Here is a 20,117-nt window from a genome sequence, read left to right as displayed (position 1 = left end):
CTCATGAACGGGGAGATCATGACCTGAGCCGAAGTCAGACTGAACTGACTGAGCCACCCAGGTGCCCCCCATTTACCAATTTTCAAATACAGCACCCTGACCACAGAGAAATCATGAATCTTTCCATGGGAGTGAGACCTCTAAAGGGGAGTAAACCCTCAAGCTTCCACCTATAGGAGAAAGAAGACCCTGGCTTCGAGAAAATACTACTTTCCAGGAAAGAAAAACTGGTGAGGTCCCGGTGCCCAGACTCTCAGCCAGGATGGAGAAGGGAAAGCAGAGTTAAGGCAACGTGTCCTGGTCAGAAGCCAGTCAAGCTGTCCCCCGGTGACTCAACACCAGGTATGAAGTAAAAGAAGGAGGGGACGCTGGAACGTTTTACAGACACCAACGACATAAGGGAATCATGAAGGGCCCTGAGCCAAGACAATTCTCTAAAACTTGATGGCAGTTTGGGAGGGTTGACACGGACAGTGAGCTGGTGCAGGGGACAAGGACTCCCTGAAGGGCTCCATCTTCATTTTCCCTATCACGTAGCCACGGAAGACTCTATAAAAATGTTCCCCCCTCCTCCTGTGACTATTTTCCTATCCCTCCCGCCCCCCCTTATTGGTCAAACTCTAAAATAAGCACATGGAGAAAGGAAGCGTGATAAGATCTGAGGTAGAGGTGGGGGCTGGGTCACTTTACTCCATCTCGGGGTCTTCGTAATAAACACACATGCCTGGTCACGAATGTGGAATAATGATGCGACAGAATTGGAATAATTACTTGTTGAACTGAACCACAGCAAGTATTTTTGAGCCATAAGCCCAAATCTCAAAACGGACTTCTCTAGCATCTGATAACCATCAGACATGAAGCCTTCCAGAAATAAATCAATAGAGAAGCTGACAATAATTCCGTCCCTAAAAAGAGTGTCCCTTCATGGGACCAGACTAGTATCTCAGGTATGGTGTCTATGAAGACCTAAGACACATGAATAATTAACCTTAAGCTAAGTAAGTGATCTTAAGTGGTACTTCTAAACGTTCAACTGAAAGACACAGTTTTTGCAAATTCAGTATTTAATGAAATTCCATTTTCTTAGGCATACTAGTTACTCCATATCAGATCACTTGTAAATTCTCGATTAATCTCCTGGGGTTACTTCAGTCTAGGACTTCCAAGACTACAGACATTGGCCAAAAAGAGGATGGATAATAACAGCAGAAAATGGGGCATAAGTGGAAAGTATATTATAATTTGAAACATCTGAGGGTCAAAGAAACTAAAAACACCTGCAGAAATAATTCTCGGTTTTAAAATTACATATTTGTATCAATAGGAAAAAAACATCCAAAGATAAAAATGCCTCAATCCACAAAACCATTTTAATAATTAGAGATCTTAATTGAACCTAGTTCACACAGGAGGTGTTCCAAATACATGACCACAGTCTGAGAATGGGGCAGATTTCATAGCTAATCATGCCCTTGTTCTCCCACAAAACCTACATCAAGAAAGACGTCTTAAAGCTAATTGTATAAAGTACGAAAATCTAAATTTTGTTTTAATACTTTCTAAAATGCCTCCTAAAAAAAAAAAGTGAAACATTCATGGCTGTATATAGATTGACACGGTAGAAAGAACAAGGGAATTCTTTCCTAAAAAGCTCTGTATTTTTCTACTGATATATTTAAGACGAGTTCTTAAGAGGTCTCAGAACAGGTCCTATCCTTCACAAAACCTAGGTGAATGCCTAATAAGATAGAAAGACCTTTACAGGAAATCACAGTGGCAATAAATCTCCCACGTTATTATTTATAGTTGTGTTTGTGACGAATACAGCATAACAAGGCAACAAGCCAGTATTTAAGGGCTGAAAGATTTATCCAGCCTTAAACATATCAGTCTGCGCAGGCCTGGAGTCTGTAATCATTATCACAATTTAATCTGCCTTTGCAAAACAAAACTAAAAAATAGGCTGTGTGTCTCTGTGATTAATCATTCGCATTTAAAGCCAATCTGAACTAATAAAAGGTCCAAAAAAGCGGCACCCAGAACATGGTACTGGAAGAGATGGAATTTGTTTAGAATACCATGTTCTGGAAGTGTCATGCAACCTTCTGTTAAATATTTGGTTCATTCCATTTTGTCATCCTGATTTGTATTCTGGAAGCCCTTGGAAGCGACAGGATTATTTTGTTACAACCACAACATATGTTGGCGAGAGCACAATCCCAGATCGGTTGCAGAGTTCTCCCTCGTGAGCCCCCAAAGAATAATGGCACTTGAAAATTCCAAAAAAAGACTTGCTGATTCCTAAGGCTGAAGTCTCCGCACAAAAGACCCCAGTTGGCACAGCCAGGGTGACCTGTGAAAATCAGCAGTGGAAACGGTTTGTGGGTCCTGGCCATACACGGCAGGGCCTATAGCAGAGCTCAGATGACGGCGTTGCTCTCAATGAAAGTTGCCATGCTGTGGAGTCGTCCAAATAAAGCAAACTGGCAGGCATCCGCTGAGCATTTGGTGTTCATCTTAGGAATACTGCCAGGTACATAAATGTAGCCAGGGAGAACACATGTCTTTAAGAAAATGAAGAAATTAAAAAAGGAAGGAAGGAAGGAAGGAAGGAAGGAAGGAAGGAAGGAAGGAAGGAAGGAAGGAAGGGAGGGAGCACACAGAAGAGAAGTGACTGGGCTCGAGAGAAGGACTAACACTGCCCTCTCCACCCCCCCCACCCCCCCCCCCCCCCCCCCCCCACCCCCCCCCCCCCCCCCCCCCCCCCCCGTGAGCTGCTTTAACTTTGATGACCAGCGCTCATTTGCAGATGTACATAGCTTCCCTGACCTTGGCAGTATCGAGGAATTTATACAGTTAGCGGTTCTTGCACAATCTCTTGAAAAGAACAGCACAAACGTTCTATCCTTCGATGCCAGGCAGGCCTTGTTACTCTTCTCCACCTATTTTTCTTCCAGTAAATTAATTTACTCGCTTAGGTTCTGGTGCTAAAATAAACTACTCATTCTTCTTTTCTCCTCCTCCTTTGACAACAGACCCCTGGGATTTCTATCTTTCTTTTCTTTTCTTTTCTTTCTTTCTTTCTTTCTTTCTGTTTCTTTCTTTCTTTCTTTTCTTTCTCTTTCTTTCTTTTTCTTTCTTTCTTTTCTTTCTTTCTTTCTCTCTTTCTTTCCTTTCTTTCTTTCTTTCTTTCTTTCTTTTCTTTCTTTCTCTCTCTCTCTTTCTGTGATGAAGTTGGAAGGAAAGAGCTACATTATATGACAACTTAATTATCTTAATAGACTATAACTTTAAGCAAGGCCCTACACATCAAGAATCTTAAGAATGGTAGCTTTGCTGGCCTTGTTATGATGATAAATAAAGTTCTTTTATCAACATATCTGTTCACAACACAGAGCCAGAGTACAAAGAGTTTTTCCCTGAGTTGAAGACAACCTCGGTATCGTAATAATCTCAATAAATCCAAGATAACTGCAGCTTTATATATTAAATACCATTTAGTACGTAAATAATTTGAACAATAATCTTCATTAATTCTAATTAGGGTGCCTAGAAGGCATGTTTAACACTTTCTGCCTCTTAACAAATTAAAACTAAAATGCCTGTTTATGAAGCAACAGCCTAAGGAACTAAAAAACCATTTCTAACGGACCTGCTGTAAAGCCAGGTGTTGTATATGGACCTGGAATTACCCAGATTCACAATAAGAATGATTCATGGGCCTGTATCAGCCTCAGCTAAACCTCAAAGTGGACCAGCATGATGCTGCAGGTGATTTCGGACTTAAGTTCACGGCCAAGTGTATTCAAAACAAGAAGAAGAAAAAGAGGACTTTCAGGATTCTAAGTGTGTGTTCTAAGTGTGTGTGGGAGAAAGGAAACATTCCCAGCACTACTTTTCCACTTGGCATTACTCATACAGGAGGCAGAGTGTGCTGAATGGTGGCACAAACTGGAACTCAGCAATTTTTGATGCAAGAAATAAGGGAATAAAGCTGGTTTGTTGCATCATGATGTCCAGGGGATGTTTACAATGCTGAAGACATCCTCACCTTCCTGTGGGGAAGGAAGTTAAAAGCAGACTAACTTTGTATGTGTTCTCCAGTCAAGACACCGGTAGAAATCTTTCCACGTGTCTTCCTTAGCTGAAAGAAGAAAGCACTTGTCATTCAATTTGATTTACTCATGGCTTTTGTTACAAGGAGATGTAGCCTATCCAAAAAAAGCAAGAATCTGGGGTCAGCTACCTGGATTCAAAATCTGACTCCAACCCTACCTGTCATGTGACTGTGGACAAGTTACTTAACCTCTCTGTGCCTCAAACAGAGGTGCAGAAAGAATACGCGGTAAACAATGAAATAATAGATAACTATTAATATCACTTAACTATTATGATTTCCTCTGCCATGCTCTACTTCTTATCCAGGTTTTAACTGATGTTCTCAATGGCCTATAGTATTTATAAATAATAATAATACGCTCTTCAATAGTACTTTCTAGCTACCAGCTACAGTTCTAAGCAATTGGCAAGTTTGAACTCATGCAATCCTTTCAACTAACTTTGGAAGTCGGCACTATTTCCCTGGTAAAAAGGCTGGGGAATAGAAAGATTAAGCTGCTTGTCCAAAGGCCAACTAGTAAATGGCAGAGCCGGAATTCAGACTGAGCAGCCTGGCTTCAGACTCTAGTCCTTTCACAGCGACCCCTAACCACTCACCTCCTTCTTGAAAAGAAACCATTTTAAGTAAGTCTCCTGATACAATATACATCAAAGAGAACTATGGAAATTTTAAGTGCGGTATACTGTGAACATATATTGCATATATGTAACATTTCCGCTGCAGCATAAAGGAGTAAGACCACAGTTAAAAAACACCACAATTAACTTTCCCTCCAACTAACGATTTTAGGAAATATGAGGAAGAACAAGGTCTGTCTTTGAAATGCTTGACAGATAAGGTGAGCTCGGCCATCACTTCACAACAAGCTTATATAGAGTAGAAATCATAGCGACCTCAGTTCCCACAGCACCTGGAAAAGCCTACCAATATATGAAACATGTAGCCAACAACCCATGGGCAGTGGCCATGCTGCAATGCTGATCAGGGCTCCGCCCCTCTCCCAGAGCCCCTGCATAAAACTGATGTCCGGGGGGAAATTAACTAAGTTAAAGAAGGAAGTCGTCCTCCAATCCCGACTCTGAAATATCACTGACCTCAAACAGGCTGATGATGTGAAGGACCAGAAGACTGTTCAGTTGGTTAACTTAAGGTCAACTGATGAACTAACAACCGGGAATCTTTATCTATGACTGTGAAATTCTTTCATGGTCCCTGTTATCCTGCTTCAGGACCTAAAGCAGAAACCCATCTATAAGCAACTTTTCCTTAAGACTAAGGATCCTTCTTACAAAATAACTTTAGTTAGAGCACCACGAACAAATGATGGGTACAAAATATACAACAAAAAGTTTGGAAAAATAAAATAAAACCATGGGTGAAGGCCTCTCAGCCTTCTACTTTGTAGACTTATCTTCATGTTCACGTTCTACCGCATTCCAGTATGTTTCAACATGTTCCAACAAACGGTTAGCAGACAATTTTCATCAAACAGCCACAGGGCTAAAATCCAGCATGGGTAAGTTGTGACTTAGTCATCAGGGAAAGGGCTATTCATACCACTGGCACAAGAATGACTAAAAGGAAAAACATTGACAATACGAAGTGTTGGCAAGGCCGTGAAACAGTTGACACTGTTCCCCACTACTTGTGGGAGTGCAGACTGGCTCAACCACTCTGGAAAACTGGCTTGTAGTGTGTACTTAAATTAAACACATACGTTCACGTGGCCCACCATCCCACTCTACTGATCAAACAAAAATGCACGCGTGCACATACCAAAGGTAGATACCAGAACATGTACGCGGCCATACTCTCAATAACCCCAACAGGAAATAACCCAATGTCTAGCAATAGTAAAGTAGAGAAGCAATTGTGCTATATTTAAACAGTGGAGTGCGATACGGCAAAGAAGATTCACCGTTTATTGCAACACACAACACAGACGAATATAACCATCGTAAAGCTGAGTGAAAGAATTCAGATATAAATGATTCTATTTATATAAAACTCCAAAAACAGGCCACAGGAACTTATGGTATAAAAAGAAGAAGTAATGGGCTAGCTTTAGTAAGGAAGAAGGGAATAATGGTTGAGAAGGGTCAAAAGGGGGAGTTCAGGTGCTGGTGATATTGATTTTTTGACCTGGGTGATAGCCACATGGGGACTTACTCTGTGAAATCTCATCAGACTGAACACTTATGATTTGTGCATTTGGGGGCATTTTTGTTACAGATCAGTAAGAATGTTTACTTTAAGAGTAAATAAATAAATAAATACATAAAATAGGCCTGTTTTCATGCCCCCTTATATACATACCTGTATTACTCTGTTATGGCTGCCGTAACAGAGCACCAGAGAAGGAGAGGCTTACACAACAGGAATCTATTTTCTCACAGTTCTGGAGGCTGGAAGTTCATGATCATAACGCTGGCAGGGTGGGTTTCTGGTGGGGCTTCTCTCCTTGGCTTGCAGATGGCTATCTTCTCACTATGTCCTCACGTGGCTATTTTACTGTGCGTGCACATTCTTGGTATCTCTTTCTTATAAGGCTCCCAGTGCTGTAGGATTATGGACCTGCTCTTATATGACCTCATCTAACCTTGTTATCATCCCCTTAGAGACCCCCCCCAAACACAATTAACCTAGGAATTGGGGGGAGATACAACTCCGTTCAGAGCCAAGTCTATGCTATTCTGTCAGTTATTTATTTTTGAAATTTTTAATATATTTATTATACAAAATTTTCATTTCCAAACTCTGAAACTTTCTGAAGTACCTAGTGGTTACCAAATAGTTAAAAAGTCTTTACAAATAATATAATATTTTTAAAAATGTAATTCTAAGGTTTCAAAGTTATATGGAAATGATTTTTAGTTCAAGGGCAGGAATATGATCTAACTGTAAGATATTTTTAAATAGATCCCACTTGTTGTAGTGATTTACCAATTATACATATGCCCCAGCCACAGACAGGTAAGTAACATACATGGACACAAGTCACTTGTTTTAACAAAACATCTACTTATGATAAAAAGAACACATTTAAAAGATGTTCTTTCAGGTGATTTAATAATCTAACATCTACCATGCATTTCTTCAAACACTCTGATGAAATCATCTCTATTAAATATCTAGTTCTATCAAGGTAACGTTTGCTTATTTTCAAATGGCAGCAAAATATGAATGCTGTTTTGAACAGAATAGAGATTAAATTATCGAAGGAAAACTAGGTTTTAACTCAGCATTCTGGCCACAGACACTGGTTTTCCTTCTGTGATGGAAGGAAGTCGGCACTTCAGGGTCCTTGAAATCATTACCTGTGTAATCATCACCCCAAACCCATGCCATGGCACACACCTCATTCTAGGACTCAGGAAGATGGGTTTTATTTTCTTTCAAAGAGATGCCCCTTTAGGATAGAGGGGTTTTTGGGGGGGGGGGGGGGGGAGGGGGGTTGTTGTTGTTTTGTTTTGCTTTATTTTGTCTTGTCTTCTTAAATGCCCACATAAGTTTTGGCAATATAGATCTAAATTTACATTAAGTAGTTTAACAACTCTCTTTATAATCTTTGTGTTTCAAGCACAGAATCTCACACACATCACCAGGAACGCAAAAGCGAAAGGAAGTTATCGTGAAGAAAAGCAAATCGCAGTTAATTTATATGCAGTGTGGCAATCACCCCTTAATGAATGAAGTTAACGAATGAAATTCTCAAAGCACCATGAAAGAGAAATCCACGGCCAGGGGCAACTGGAAAGTGAAGTCCAACCATTGTCTCACAATGACATTTTTAACAGGACGAAGACGAGCAACAGAGGACTCGGTTTACTCTTCATTTCTGCCCACAACGCGGCATTCACTTCAAACATCAGTTTCTCTTCCCATGCAATCTCGACAACCTGCCTGTCGCTTTGTGTGGCTTTGCCACAACTACCACGTGTTCTAAGAAGCTTATTTTTTTTCTGCTTCGGACGTCCGGCCCCGAGATAATGACTCACAGTTGTGGCTTCTCACTCCTCTGGTTCAGTCTCCTTGTCCCAGAGGCAGAATCGAGATGGATGCTTGAAATGGAAAAGGCCTTGGGTGACTTTCTGTGCACTGACTCACCTAAGCTAAGCAACTATTTCTCAGGCCCTTCATTTATTCTTAGGACCATGGCGCCTGGATTCTGCCAACGCACACACCTTTGGCTCCTCTTGGGCCCTTCCCGGCTCCTTCTTTCTGACACCGTTAAAACACAGCTCTGTTTTTCTTTCTAAATGTTTCTTAGCAAAATAGCCCCATTCTTTCCTAACCAACTCTTGTTCTAACTTCCTGCAACCGAAACAATTCTTAACTGGCACAGACCAGAACCAAGATTTTTCCCGTTGCATGTGAGTTACTCAGACATACCTTTGGCATAGCTGACATTGCAGAGAGGGAACTGGGGGCCAAAGAGGGATCATCCTTTGTCTGTGTCGCGAAAGTGTAAGGAGGCAGCAACCAGCCAAGAACAGAATCCCCAGTGGTGCGGCAGGTGGACAAACGGAAGCCCAAGTGCTACTAACCGTGGGGGGACGTGTCGGAGCAGGGGCGCAAGAAGCAACGGGAAAAGTGGCCAGCAGGAGAAATGGAGGTGTTCCGGTTGACCGCCATTATCTGGGGGGAAAGACCTGTGGCCGACATATTCCTCGGAGCACGAGGGCCAGATACTGGGAGTCCTTCAGCCACGGAATCAGGTTCTGTCTAGCACTGTCCTTCCCAATTTCTTTTCCACCAAGAAGCGTTAGTCGCATGAAGATACACACTCATCTACACCTAGCAAGACTTTAGTCTAGACACACAACCTACTGCCCTCGGAGATAGGGCTGCCTGTGTTCTTGCTCTGGCAGTTAAAATCCTTTCTGTTAGCACGTGTGAACGTTTTCTATGTTAAAGATGTGGACACTCACTGTCTAGGGGACAGTTGCAAACAGCTGGACAGGAATACCCCACATAGCACCTGAAATAAAAGCTACGTCTCCAAAGGCAGTTCAAGTTATGCCGCAAAGATATCATATGCTTTATTTAACCTTAGAAGCCTCAGTCGTTCCAAGACCAAGAACAGTTTCCTCTTTAGTTAATCCAATTCCCAACAGGGAAGAGGAAAACTCAAGCTAGGGGAACACCGGTATTTCAAGTTCATAGTTGGCAACACGGATGCCCACAACAGGAGATTCCCTCCCCCAGCCGAAAAAAAAAACGCCCAAAGCCATAATCATTTCTGCTGGAGTTCACTCATTCTGTTACGAAGAAATCAGTGAATTTTACACTTGTCTTTCCCCAACTTGCCAGGAAAGGGTGGAATTACTACGTGATCTCACTTAAAATTTAAATATTTTAAGTATCACATGAAACTGCGCGCTTTTCACTTTAACTGCAAGTAAGTACCATAGCACCACATACATCTTAAGGGTAATGGTATAAAAATCACCTTCAAAAAATTAAATTCATTTGAATCTACCTCTGTGAACCAGAAATTTAAGAGCTCTCTTACCTGACGAACAAAACTATTTGAGGTAGTGTCCGAGGAAGTGCTCCCATCGGATCCTTTAAATCTGTTTTTCCTTCTAGCTCCTCTTCCATATGACTACAAAAGAAAGGGAAAAAAAAAAAAAAAAAAGATAAATGAGATTATTGTTAGACCTTCACCAAAATCTAGGCCTACTTCTAGAAAGGGGTCAAAAACCGAAACAAAATATAAATTGCCATCATGTGGGCATCATTAGAAAATGACACTGGAATCACAAGTGTCGATTTCAAAATGGTGAGTTTATAGGGAAAAGAGGTTTCCAGACAAAGGGTTCAATAACGTGCGAATTAAAACAACTTATGTGATCTGTTAGCATATCTGTCATCTGGAGGCAAAGCCATTGAAGATAAAAACGTTTAAAAGCAAGGATTTCGGTGCAGGAGAGACCGAAGAAGCTACAACAGCAAGGTGAGAGAAAAGGTGATGCGTCGACAGATTGTGCATAATGAAATGCTGTTTCCAGCAGCCCAGTGGTGCGGGCTTCCATTTCGGCTGTTTTTCATGTTTTAATCTGTAACTCCATAGGTACTTGTAAGAACTGCATATGGTGGCTGAAGAACATCGTGCAGTATGAATTCTGCTGGCCCTGAAACTTATTTATATACATATATATGTATATATAGAAGTTTCTATACAGGTCCAGAGGGAACACGGAGGAAACACGGTGCCAGCTCCTCCTGTGATCAATGGATGTAGAGACTGCTTTTGGAAGTGGTGAAATAGCTATAGACGAGGTGGTGAATTCGATGAAATTAAAAGTAGTTCATAAAAATGCCTGGCCCGTTATTGTCATGTTTGAATGGGATATGAAAATCTGGCTTTTTATCCACTTAGCGATTTTGCTGAGCACACAGGAAAAATCAGTTTTATAGAATCCTAACGATAATAAAACAAGCATTTCAGAACAGGGCGTTAAAAAGTGAGACAATTTGCTTCAATTGACAGGATCGAGCCAAGCCCGAACGTATGCAAATGAACTTGCTTTTCCTATTATGTCTACCGTTTGCATTCGGAGCACGGAGAATAAACTATGCATCAATCTCTGTTTAATTCCAGGCAAAGATAACGTCGTTGCAAATATTGAACATTAACATACAATCGAAAAGTAGCTCAAGGCTGAGCTTTACAGTTCAATGCACACAGGTTGGAACCCTGCTAGAGCAGAAAGTGAGCCAGTGTCTTAACTTCTCCAAACAACAGGCTTCTCTTCCTTTAAAAGGGGATATTAACACTCACCTCACCGGGTTAAGTATTAAATGAAATAACAGGTTTAGAGCATTTAGTATGAGACCTAGCATATGGCACAGGGTCAGAAGAATAGTTTAAAACTGACATACTTATTTTAAGAAGTAATATACGTAGTATAAAAAGTAATATCACACACAGACTGGAAGAGTGGGGAAAAGGTGGGGTAAGGTATATAACATTTAGAATGATGAGACTCAAAGAGGCTTCATTAGTTCATCAGAATTTACAAAAGTTACTTTTAAAAAAAATCAGTGTGTTCAGGTCTTGAAAATACTACTTTGTGATATTGGACACACACATATGTTTTTAATTAAAAAGAGAAATATCCCATAAACCATGGTATATGTAGCACTTAGGCGAACTGAAATCTACTACAAACATTTGTGTTATGACTAAGTTACAGGACTTTGCAATCAGTGAGACGGTGGTATAATCTTAAAGCAAGAATTTTTCTTAAAGATGTTTGTTCTCTTTCAAGCATCTACGGGATTTGTATAATACAAATGTGTTTCCATGGCATTTAATTAACTCTCAGCTTCATAAAAGGAAAGACAACCTAGGCTGGGCTTTCACAATGTATTATACAACGTTCTCCTCACTCAGCAGCTTATTCTTCTTACTTATGTAAACATTATTCAGTAAACTGTTGAAAAATAACATTCTTTCAAGAGCGTTCTTCCTTTTCCAATTATTATACAAAGGTTTGGACAGAAGTGTCTTTCTTCCAAAGCCTAAGAACACTAAAATAAAGCATGAGAAGTTCTTTAAATAATGTGTATGTATGTGTGTGTGTGTGTGTGTGTGTGTGTGTATACATATATATATATATATATATGTATACACATATATATATATATATTTCCATACAGAAAAATATATATATTTCCATACAGAAAAAGACTTATTACCTTTGAAAGATTTTTATTAAAGGCCTAACATGTTTCTTTGGGGGTTGGGGAACAAATCTATGTTAAATTTTCTTTTTTTTTTTAAACACACTATTTGTCTTCATGAGGAGCATACAATCATCTTTGAGAACAAAGTCAAAATATAACCTTACTCCATCATGATGTGTCCTTCCAGTACCATTTTGAAATGGGTGGAAAGTGAGTCTGAAATTCTATCATGGTCATTTGCTTCAGATTTTTTTCAGGATAAATATGTTTTACTATTCAGCTGCTTTGGTGTGTAAGCTTTTTCGTGGTTGCTCATAAATGCACAACAGGCACTGTGAAAACCACACAATATTTCAGACATTCTGTCCCAGAGGAGGAGACCGTTCTCTGCAAGAAATCAGATACCTTTAAAAAGTGTTTAATTGTATCTGCATGTTAATTTTTCTGGGCCCCTACGAACACTGCTCATAAACATAACTTCAGGTGCACTTGGCTACCTATGCTATATATATTTAAGCATATATGTTAGATTATCAGTTTTCAACTGTACTAAGGCACAGTTTGCACACTAAAACAAAAACAAAAACAAAACCAACTAAACAACAACAAAAAACTGTGGCCCATCGAAGCCCATGCAAACTGGTGATAGTTTTAAAGTATATATACTTTCCTCTTCACTTAAATTTAAGGGGAATGCTTTATTCAAAGTATTAACTTGTTCATTTCTTAATAGTGTTATAGCAAATCCTTATTCATTATGTATCAAATTTATTAAAAGCTAAAATAAGCAGATATGCGTAATTACACCTCTATTCTGTCCTTTTACTAATTATAGCAATCATTTCTCTCCTATAGTCTCCTTTTTAATTTTTAACGTTTCTTGTAACAATACCCAAGATCAAGAGGAAAACAAATTAAAGCATCTTTTGGAAAGCTAATATAGTCCATTTCGATGTACTTTAAAAAATGTTAGTGAAAATTTATACTACCATTACAAAGCAAAGTTTCCTTTGATCCAATGAATATTTAAAATTAAGTCCATCTTGCTGAAATTACTTGCTCTTTAGTTACTCTAAATCCTTGAAAATGGAGACTAGAGCATTTCATCTGCAGGAATTATTAAGAAGAAGAAGAAGAGGAGGAGGAGGAGGAGGAGGAGGAGGAGGAGGAGGAGGAGGAGGAGGAGGAAGAAGAAGAAGAAGAAGAAGAAGAAGAAGAAGAAGAAGAAGAAGAGGAGGAGGAGGAGGAGGAGGAGGGGGAAGAAGAAGAAGAAAGTAAAGGCCAAATCTTCCCAAAACAAAGGAAGGCAAGAAAGATTAATCAAATATTTACTTGCCTCCACCTGGAAAAGAAGTATATAGTTTTCTTAGTTCAGGGGCTACTGCAAATGTAGCTTCTTTAGGACAAATGGCTTTTCTAAATTTTTTTTTTAGCAACACTAAATATATGAACACCCAATATATAAAATGATTCATAATCAGAGTCACCCAAGTGTCAGGACACCAAAGGGAGAGGAGAAAGGGAGTCTGTGTTTGGCCAGAGTACAAAGTGTAACCCATAATACTCTCCCTGACACGTGCAGACCCCTAAATCCTTCTTGGAACACAGCCTGAAAAAGTCACTCATTTCCACTCACTGCCTGTTAGTTATGTGAAGCTTACTAAAAACAAATTGTTGTCACCACAGCAAAAAGGAGAAAAAGAAAACTGTAAACTTAAACTCCTTTACTTCTCCTAAAACATCAACCAAGCTAAGTCAGATTTCAGAAACTAGAAAAAAATTCTAGAAATTTCCACAAGTATATAAATGACTTATTAAAATGATATCCAACAGTCACGATGATGTCAAATATCAGCTCTGTGTAAATGAATGTCTTCTCTGATACTAAATGACTTTGAAAATTGGACTGGAGTTTTAAATGTTCATATTTCACAGATCACTGAAACCTAATTCTGTATGATTGAAATAGACAATAGTAGTTAATTTTAGAAGTTGCCAGTTAACTGTAGATTTGAGCCCACCCGTGCACACACAGTTGGCTTGGCAGGCCCTGGGGACAGCTTCAAGAATGATGCCGCTTCTGTGGTTGATAGATAGGGTGACCGTTCTCCTCCCTGCAGACTGCTCCTCGTCAGCATAATGCTGATACCTGAAATTAGTTTCCATCTCTCTCGATTAGCATTCATTGAGATTTATCCCTCTGAGCCGCAGACAAACTAAGCGAAAATGATCCAGAGAGAAATCAGACATTAAATCTCCTCATTTACTGATAGCTTAGTACGAACAAGACTGTCAGATCCTTTACGAGGAGTAAAGTAATGGAGATTACCTCCCTAGGAAAAGGGAAACCGTAAGTTCTTTTCTGTATGGATCAGTTTACACAAAGGACTCCAGAGGCAGCCTAAAGAGAACTGCGTTGGGGATCGGGAGGTAGACAAGGAAGGAGGGACAAGGCCAGACGGCAGAGAAATGTCTAGTGGGGAAGTTCAGGGGCAGGGAGGGCAGGAGAAGATCAACCTTGCCCTCTTCGTAAGCAGCCTCCAGCCAGGCCTGGAAAGAACTCTAAGGCAGCCTCGGCTACTGGTGGTGGTGTCATAATTAATTCTAACTCCGCGTAGCTGTGACAGTAAGCGTATGCTGAGTGTGTCATTTGTAGGACAGTGACTACTGCTGCAGCCACACAGGGAAGGGTGCCACCACCCATTACGGGGTTAACACATTTTGCTCAGCTCTTCCTGAAAGGACTAAAGCTACGTCACTGCAATTCAACGGAATCAAATCCAGCAACAGGTACCAGAACGAAAATACCAATCAGGAGGAAAGTGGGGGGGGGCCCGGAGGGGAAGGTTTTAGCAAAACGTGACGCACGAGACCCACGGTCATTCCTTCTGGAGACTGTGAAAAGACTAAGCTCTACCGCGGACCTAAAAGTGTTTCTGGAAAACCACACGGAGGTGGTTCGAGAGCCCCAGGAGAAAGGCCGCTGCCCTTTTCAGATAAAGCTCCTTGCTACGGTGATTCAGGATGTTGCCACTATCAGCTGGTATTACTACAACATGCTTGAAAAGCATCTGGCAAACTCCGCTGGGGTGGAACCAGCTGGGTCTTGTTGCTAGGAGCAAAACAAACAGGACCTCTGGTTACTGTCTGTTCGTTTTCAGGTGTGGCTGGAGGTGCCGGTTACAATCTCTTTCCGGCAGAAAGCGCTGACATACCCGTCTTGTTTCTTGCCCGTCTCCTCCGTCTCTATCCTATTCTCAGTCCCTTTCACCTGCTTCCCATCCCCCCAGTCATCACACACCATCGAGTCCACTCCCCTGAGATTTACCAGTGCCACATTTTAGACTAATGCTGCCCGACAGAAATATAATGCAAGCCCGTGTCGTTGGAACGTTCTAGTAGCCACACGAGAAAGGCAAACAACAAGGGAAATCAATGGCAATGCTGTGTCTTATTTACACCAATATATCCAAATGGTTACCACTGCAACATGTTATCAATATAAAAATGATTAATGAGACATATATTCTTTATTTCGTATCAAGTCTCTGGAATCTGGTGTGCATTTGACTTGTAGAGCACATCTCAGTTCAGGCTACGCGTGGCTGGGGGCTATAGTCGTAGACAATGCAGATTTGAAGCTTTGGAGGCAGAATACTAGATTGGCGCCCGACTTTGGAGGAGGTCCAAGTTTGCAGTGACGCTGTTCGGCAGGTTACCCAAAAAGCGATGCCATTTGCTTCCATCAGAACTTACAACCCGTAGTTAGACTGCCAACCCTCTTCTCATGTAAGAAACTTATTCGTGTTGTTTATGTGCTGCACTGAAAGGGTTGGGGTGTAGGAGGGGTGCCCCATCCCTCCCTCGACAGGATTATTAACATAAAAAAGGAGAATGGGAAGTCTGTGAATCTAAATCTTCTGTTCATACAGAACTTGTAATAAAATCCAGAGGTAAAAAAAAAGAAAAAAGGATTCTTAAAACCAGTGATTGCTTAGACACACCATTTGCAAGTGAAAATCCCATTTCTAAGTAGATTTACTATTACTCAGTATCACAAAAAAAGGGGGACGCTCCTGAGACAGCCCGCCCCCCCTTTTTAGGCGGTTTTACTGCTGTCCTGTCCTGCCCAGTGAATAGATGCCAAGTTTTCACAGCCCTCTGATCCTACGATGCCATGATTTATTAGAAATAAAAGAAGCATGGCAAAGTTTCCCTCAAATACCCGAGGTGATAGACACACAATTCAAGGAAAACTGCTTTCATTTTTGGAAGGTAGAGAAAGCAACGAGACGGATGTGGACACAGTTGAATATTTATACCTCCAACCTGCTTGTAATATCCTTTCCTCCCTTCTTCCTCCCTCTCGTATATTTATCCACTCACTAGCCAATTCCTGTGCATTGAATCTTTGAAGTGTCTCACGCACGGGCCTGTCGTATCCATTATCGTCTCTCTCTCTCTCTCTCTCTCTCTCTCTCTCTCTTTAGTTTAGGCCTTAATACCTCTTGTCCAAACTGTTATACCAATCTCCTGTCTGGCAGCTCCACCTCTGGACTCCTGAAACTCTAAAATACCTTCCAGAACATTCCTAGGTGTATCTTCTGAATGCGACTCCATGGTTGAACCCCTTCCATGGTTCTATCATTCATCACACAGCAGGTTCCAATGCCTCCAAAATGTGGCCTCAAATTGCCTTGTAAATCTGCTGCCGAACTCTGCCCAATCTGTACCTTTCCATACTCTCTTCAAGCTACACATGATCAGTATGTTACAAGACTTACAATTTTTGCGACTTTACCTCCTATATGGCTCCCACCATCTCTCTGAGAAACAATCTCGAGTCAAACCTCACCCACCCTTCGAAGCTCTTCTCAAAAGCCACCTCTTCTATGAAGTCCTTGCAGATTACTCCATATAGAACGTTTGTGATCTTTACTCCTCGGAAACCATAGAAGATTCAGTACCTCACTTAGAGTCCTGTACCATACAATTGCCACACATTTGTCACCCTTGAAGGCAGAAACGGTGTCTCCTCACATATGAATCATTTCATAACCGCAACTAACAACAATTTGTTGACTTACATTTAACGACATAAATCACTAAGTGAATTTAGTATTTCTTATCTGAATGTAGTCATGTTTTCTGTCAGCAGTAACTTTGATCTCCAGGAATTCAGGAACTCTATTTTTATCATAAGAATGAAAACTTAAAAAAAAAAAAATCCCTAAAGGAAGATCAAAGAAAAAAAATGGCCTAAAAGTCCTTTCTTCTATCAAAATTCAAGACTTTCATCCAGAAATAAATGAGTTCTCGGAGTACATTTCTCACTGTCATCTAACCTGGTTAAGAGTCTAGATCAAATCAGGAGTTTAGAACAAATGTGACATGTGTTGGTAAGAATTCAGGTCCCCCGGCAGAAGCTAGATGGGAATGTAGGTGGTTAGCTATACGTCCCCTCTCTGGTTCAGCAGCCAAACAGCCCAAGGCCGACTAAAAGCTAGCTGTGCTACCCCTATGAAAGAAATGGATTTCTGATTACACAATTTGGTTTCCACATTTTTCTTCCATCTCAAAGTGAATTATGTGTTTTAAGTTAGCAAGGTTATTTCCCGGTAGCAAAAGAAAGTTCACTAAAGCTCCATGATTAAGCCAATGACACCGCCATTATTAACGGTATCAACAGAATCTCAGAGCCGTCAATTTCTATCCCCTATCAAAACAACAATGGCAACAAAACATTTGTAACCTTTATTACCGTGTCCTACTCCCTCCCACTGCTACAGGAAACAACACTCTAAGAACACGCTCTCTCTTGAGCATATATAAATATAAAAAACAGAAACGACATATTTATAAGTTTTTTTTTTAAGTACAGAAATATGTAACCACCACAAATTACAATCTAGCAAATGCAGGCTTGAAATCAACAAGCCCGTATCGCTAGGCAAAGAGACATTTCTCCAAAACGATGCTTGAAATGTAATCCTAACCTCCTCACTTCGCTCGCCCAGCAGCCCACAGCTCGGAGTCTGAAGTCATCTCCCTGGCAGGATAAAAGTTGAGAGACTCCTTACCGCTGAGACCTGGAGGTGTCTGTAATCCAAACTGTACCTGCCAAAGCCTTACGTAAAAGCCACCACCTTATCATTGCCCAACGCCCACAACTGACATCTCCTATTTCACAACGAGCAGCGAACCGGAATTTTTCCAGAAACCGCTAATACTCATCGGAGAGGAAGGGGGTCCCGGGGCTCCCTGGAACGGCTAACATTTCAGGGCGGGGGGGGTGGGGAGGAAAAATAAAAACTTTCGCGTCCCCAACTCTCTCAAGAGAAAGAAAGAGGGGTGCAGGCAGACGGCGGCAAGCGGCGCGAGGGGAGCTGAGCCGTCAAGGCGGCAGAACGCCCCAGGTGCGGGGGCGGGGGGGGGGGGTCCCGGCTGCGCCCGGGGCCCGGGGCCCGGGGCCGAGCGCCCCACGCCCCTGCGCACCCCTACCGCCTCCCACGCTGCCTCCCCACCCCAGCTCCGAGCACGCCCGGAAGGGTCGGGGGGAGCCGAGCCCCTCCCGCCCACCCGGACTCACGATCTTGAGCAGGTCCAGTCCGCTCGCCTGGTTCATGTCTATCCATGTGCCTCTCCCGGGAAGGGGCGAGGAGGGCAGCCCCAGCAGCCCCGGGGGCAGCCTCTGAAGACCCGGAGGTCTCTCCCCCCGCCCCTTGGCACTCGCTTTTCGGAAGCAGAGAAAAATGGAAGCCGCGCCAGAGCCGGGGACCGGCGGAAAGGGGCAGGGTCCCCCGGCGCCGGGAAGGGAGAAGTGGGTGGCAAAGGGCGAGGGGAGAGGAGGCGGCGGAGGAGCCCGGGCGGGAGGGGAGCGGCGAGGCGAGGGAGTCCGGCGGAGGAGGCGCCGGGAGAGCCGGGGGGTCGGCGCCCGGAATGCTCACAAAGAAAGGAGAAGGCGCGGCGCCGTCGCTACCTGTGCGGCCGCTCCGAGCGCCCCCGCGGGAGCCGCGTTCTCCAGCAGTTCCATCTGGATCTCCTGCGCCACCGCCGCCGCCGCCGCTGTGGGAGGCGACTTGGACATGTCGCTTTGGACCATTGGCGAAAAGTCGGCGCGGAGCTAGCAGCCGGCCCCTGGCGGCGGGTCCCCTCCTCCGCTCCCCCGTTCCGCCCCCCCCCTCCCCTGCCGTCCGCTCCGCGCGCTCCCCGCGCTCCCCGCTCCGGGGGGCCGCCCGGGGCTCGGCGCCGCGCTCGCCGCGCTCTCAGGGCGCGGGACGGGGCCGGGCCATTTTGAAAAGCGAGACGCGGGGCGGCGGGGCGGCCGGGCAGGGCGAGCGCGGAGCGGCGGGGACGGGGACGCGAGCCGCGGGCGCCCGGGGGAGCTCCTCGGCGGGAGGGAGGGAGGGAGGGAGGGAGGCAGCGCGGGGAGCGCGAGCCCAGGGGGAGGCGCGTCGGAAAGCGAGAGTGACAAGGCAGCCGGGCGCCGAAAAGTTCCCCGCGGGAGGCGCGGGCCGCGTGGGCTCCGGCCCGGCCGCTGCGCGTCGCCGTGGCACGCGCGCTGGAAAGTTTTCAAAGCCACGAAAGCGAGGCCTTGCGCCCGGGAGCCTCGTCGCTCGGGCCGCCGCGCCCGGCTCTCCGCCCCTCCTGCTCCGCGACCACCTCGCGGGAAGCCGGGCAGCCCGCGGGCCGGAGCGAGGTCGCTGGCGGCAGAGGCCGCCCGGGCTCCGGTCCGAAGCTGCACGTCTGCGATCTGGGGAGGCCTCCGGCGCCCCCCCACCCCCCAGGGGGCGAGCGTCTGCGGAGGACGTCCCGTCGGCAGTGGAAGGCACTCGATGGTGGCAGTAACGCGGTGGCAGAAGAGACGCGGGGGCTGATGACCTGGGAAGTGCGGTCTCGCCGGGATCTACAGCTGGCCTCGTCCGCCAGGTCCAAACCCCAGTCCCAAGTTTCTCCTTCCTGACCTCTGTTGGTTTTCATCTTTGCCAAATAGCACTGCTTTCCTCCCAGATTGGGCTTGTGCTTCCAAAGTTGAGAAGTCTTCGTATCACGTGTTGGACAACAGGGGCACTTCTTTACTGCTCTGAATTCTGGATAAAGAGGGTAGTGGACCCAGCAAGAACGTTTCACCCGCAGCCCCCCATTTAGATCCTCCTGATAGGATTCATTTTTCCATCCGAGGGCGCCTCGCATTTCGACAACTGTTATTACAGCGAAATTCAATAGAACAAGGTTTCCAGGCATCGGTATTGTTTTGTAAAAATACAAGGTATGAAGTTTAGTGTACTGAAATCTATAT

At 43.6% G+C, this 20,117-nt stretch overlaps 1 protein-coding gene across 3 annotated transcripts in view; it reads right to left on the bottom strand.

Annotated features, from left to right (window-relative positions):
- Nucleotides 1-18,961, bottom strand: part of CACNB2 (calcium voltage-gated channel auxiliary subunit beta 2) — a 383,221-nt gene extending 364,260 nt beyond the window's left edge. For 2 of the 3 annotated variants that reach the window (XM_042945034.1, XM_042945035.1), the window contains exons 1-2: nucleotides 18,798-18,961; nucleotides 9,639-9,731 (exon numbers count right to left, since the gene is read on the bottom strand). In XM_042945034.1, the coding sequence (XP_042800968.1) occupies nucleotides 9,639-9,731; nucleotides 18,798-18,920 (216 nt within the window). In that variant the 5' untranslated portion in view covers nucleotides 18,921-18,961. Of the gene's footprint in view, nucleotides 1-9,638; nucleotides 9,732-18,407; nucleotides 18,532-18,797 lie in introns of those variants that run through there. The other variant, XM_042945036.1, reaches the window with a different exon arrangement.
- Nucleotides 18,962-20,117: the final 1,156 nt, after the last annotated feature.

This window comes from Panthera leo, chromosome B4 (assembly GCF_018350215.1).
Source record: "Panthera leo isolate Ple1 chromosome B4, P.leo_Ple1_pat1.1, whole genome shotgun sequence".
Lineage (NCBI taxonomy): Eukaryota > Metazoa > Chordata > Mammalia > Carnivora > Felidae > Panthera > Panthera leo.
Note: the sequence above shows the minus strand (reverse complement) of the source record. Positions and strands in the feature narration are given on the sequence as shown.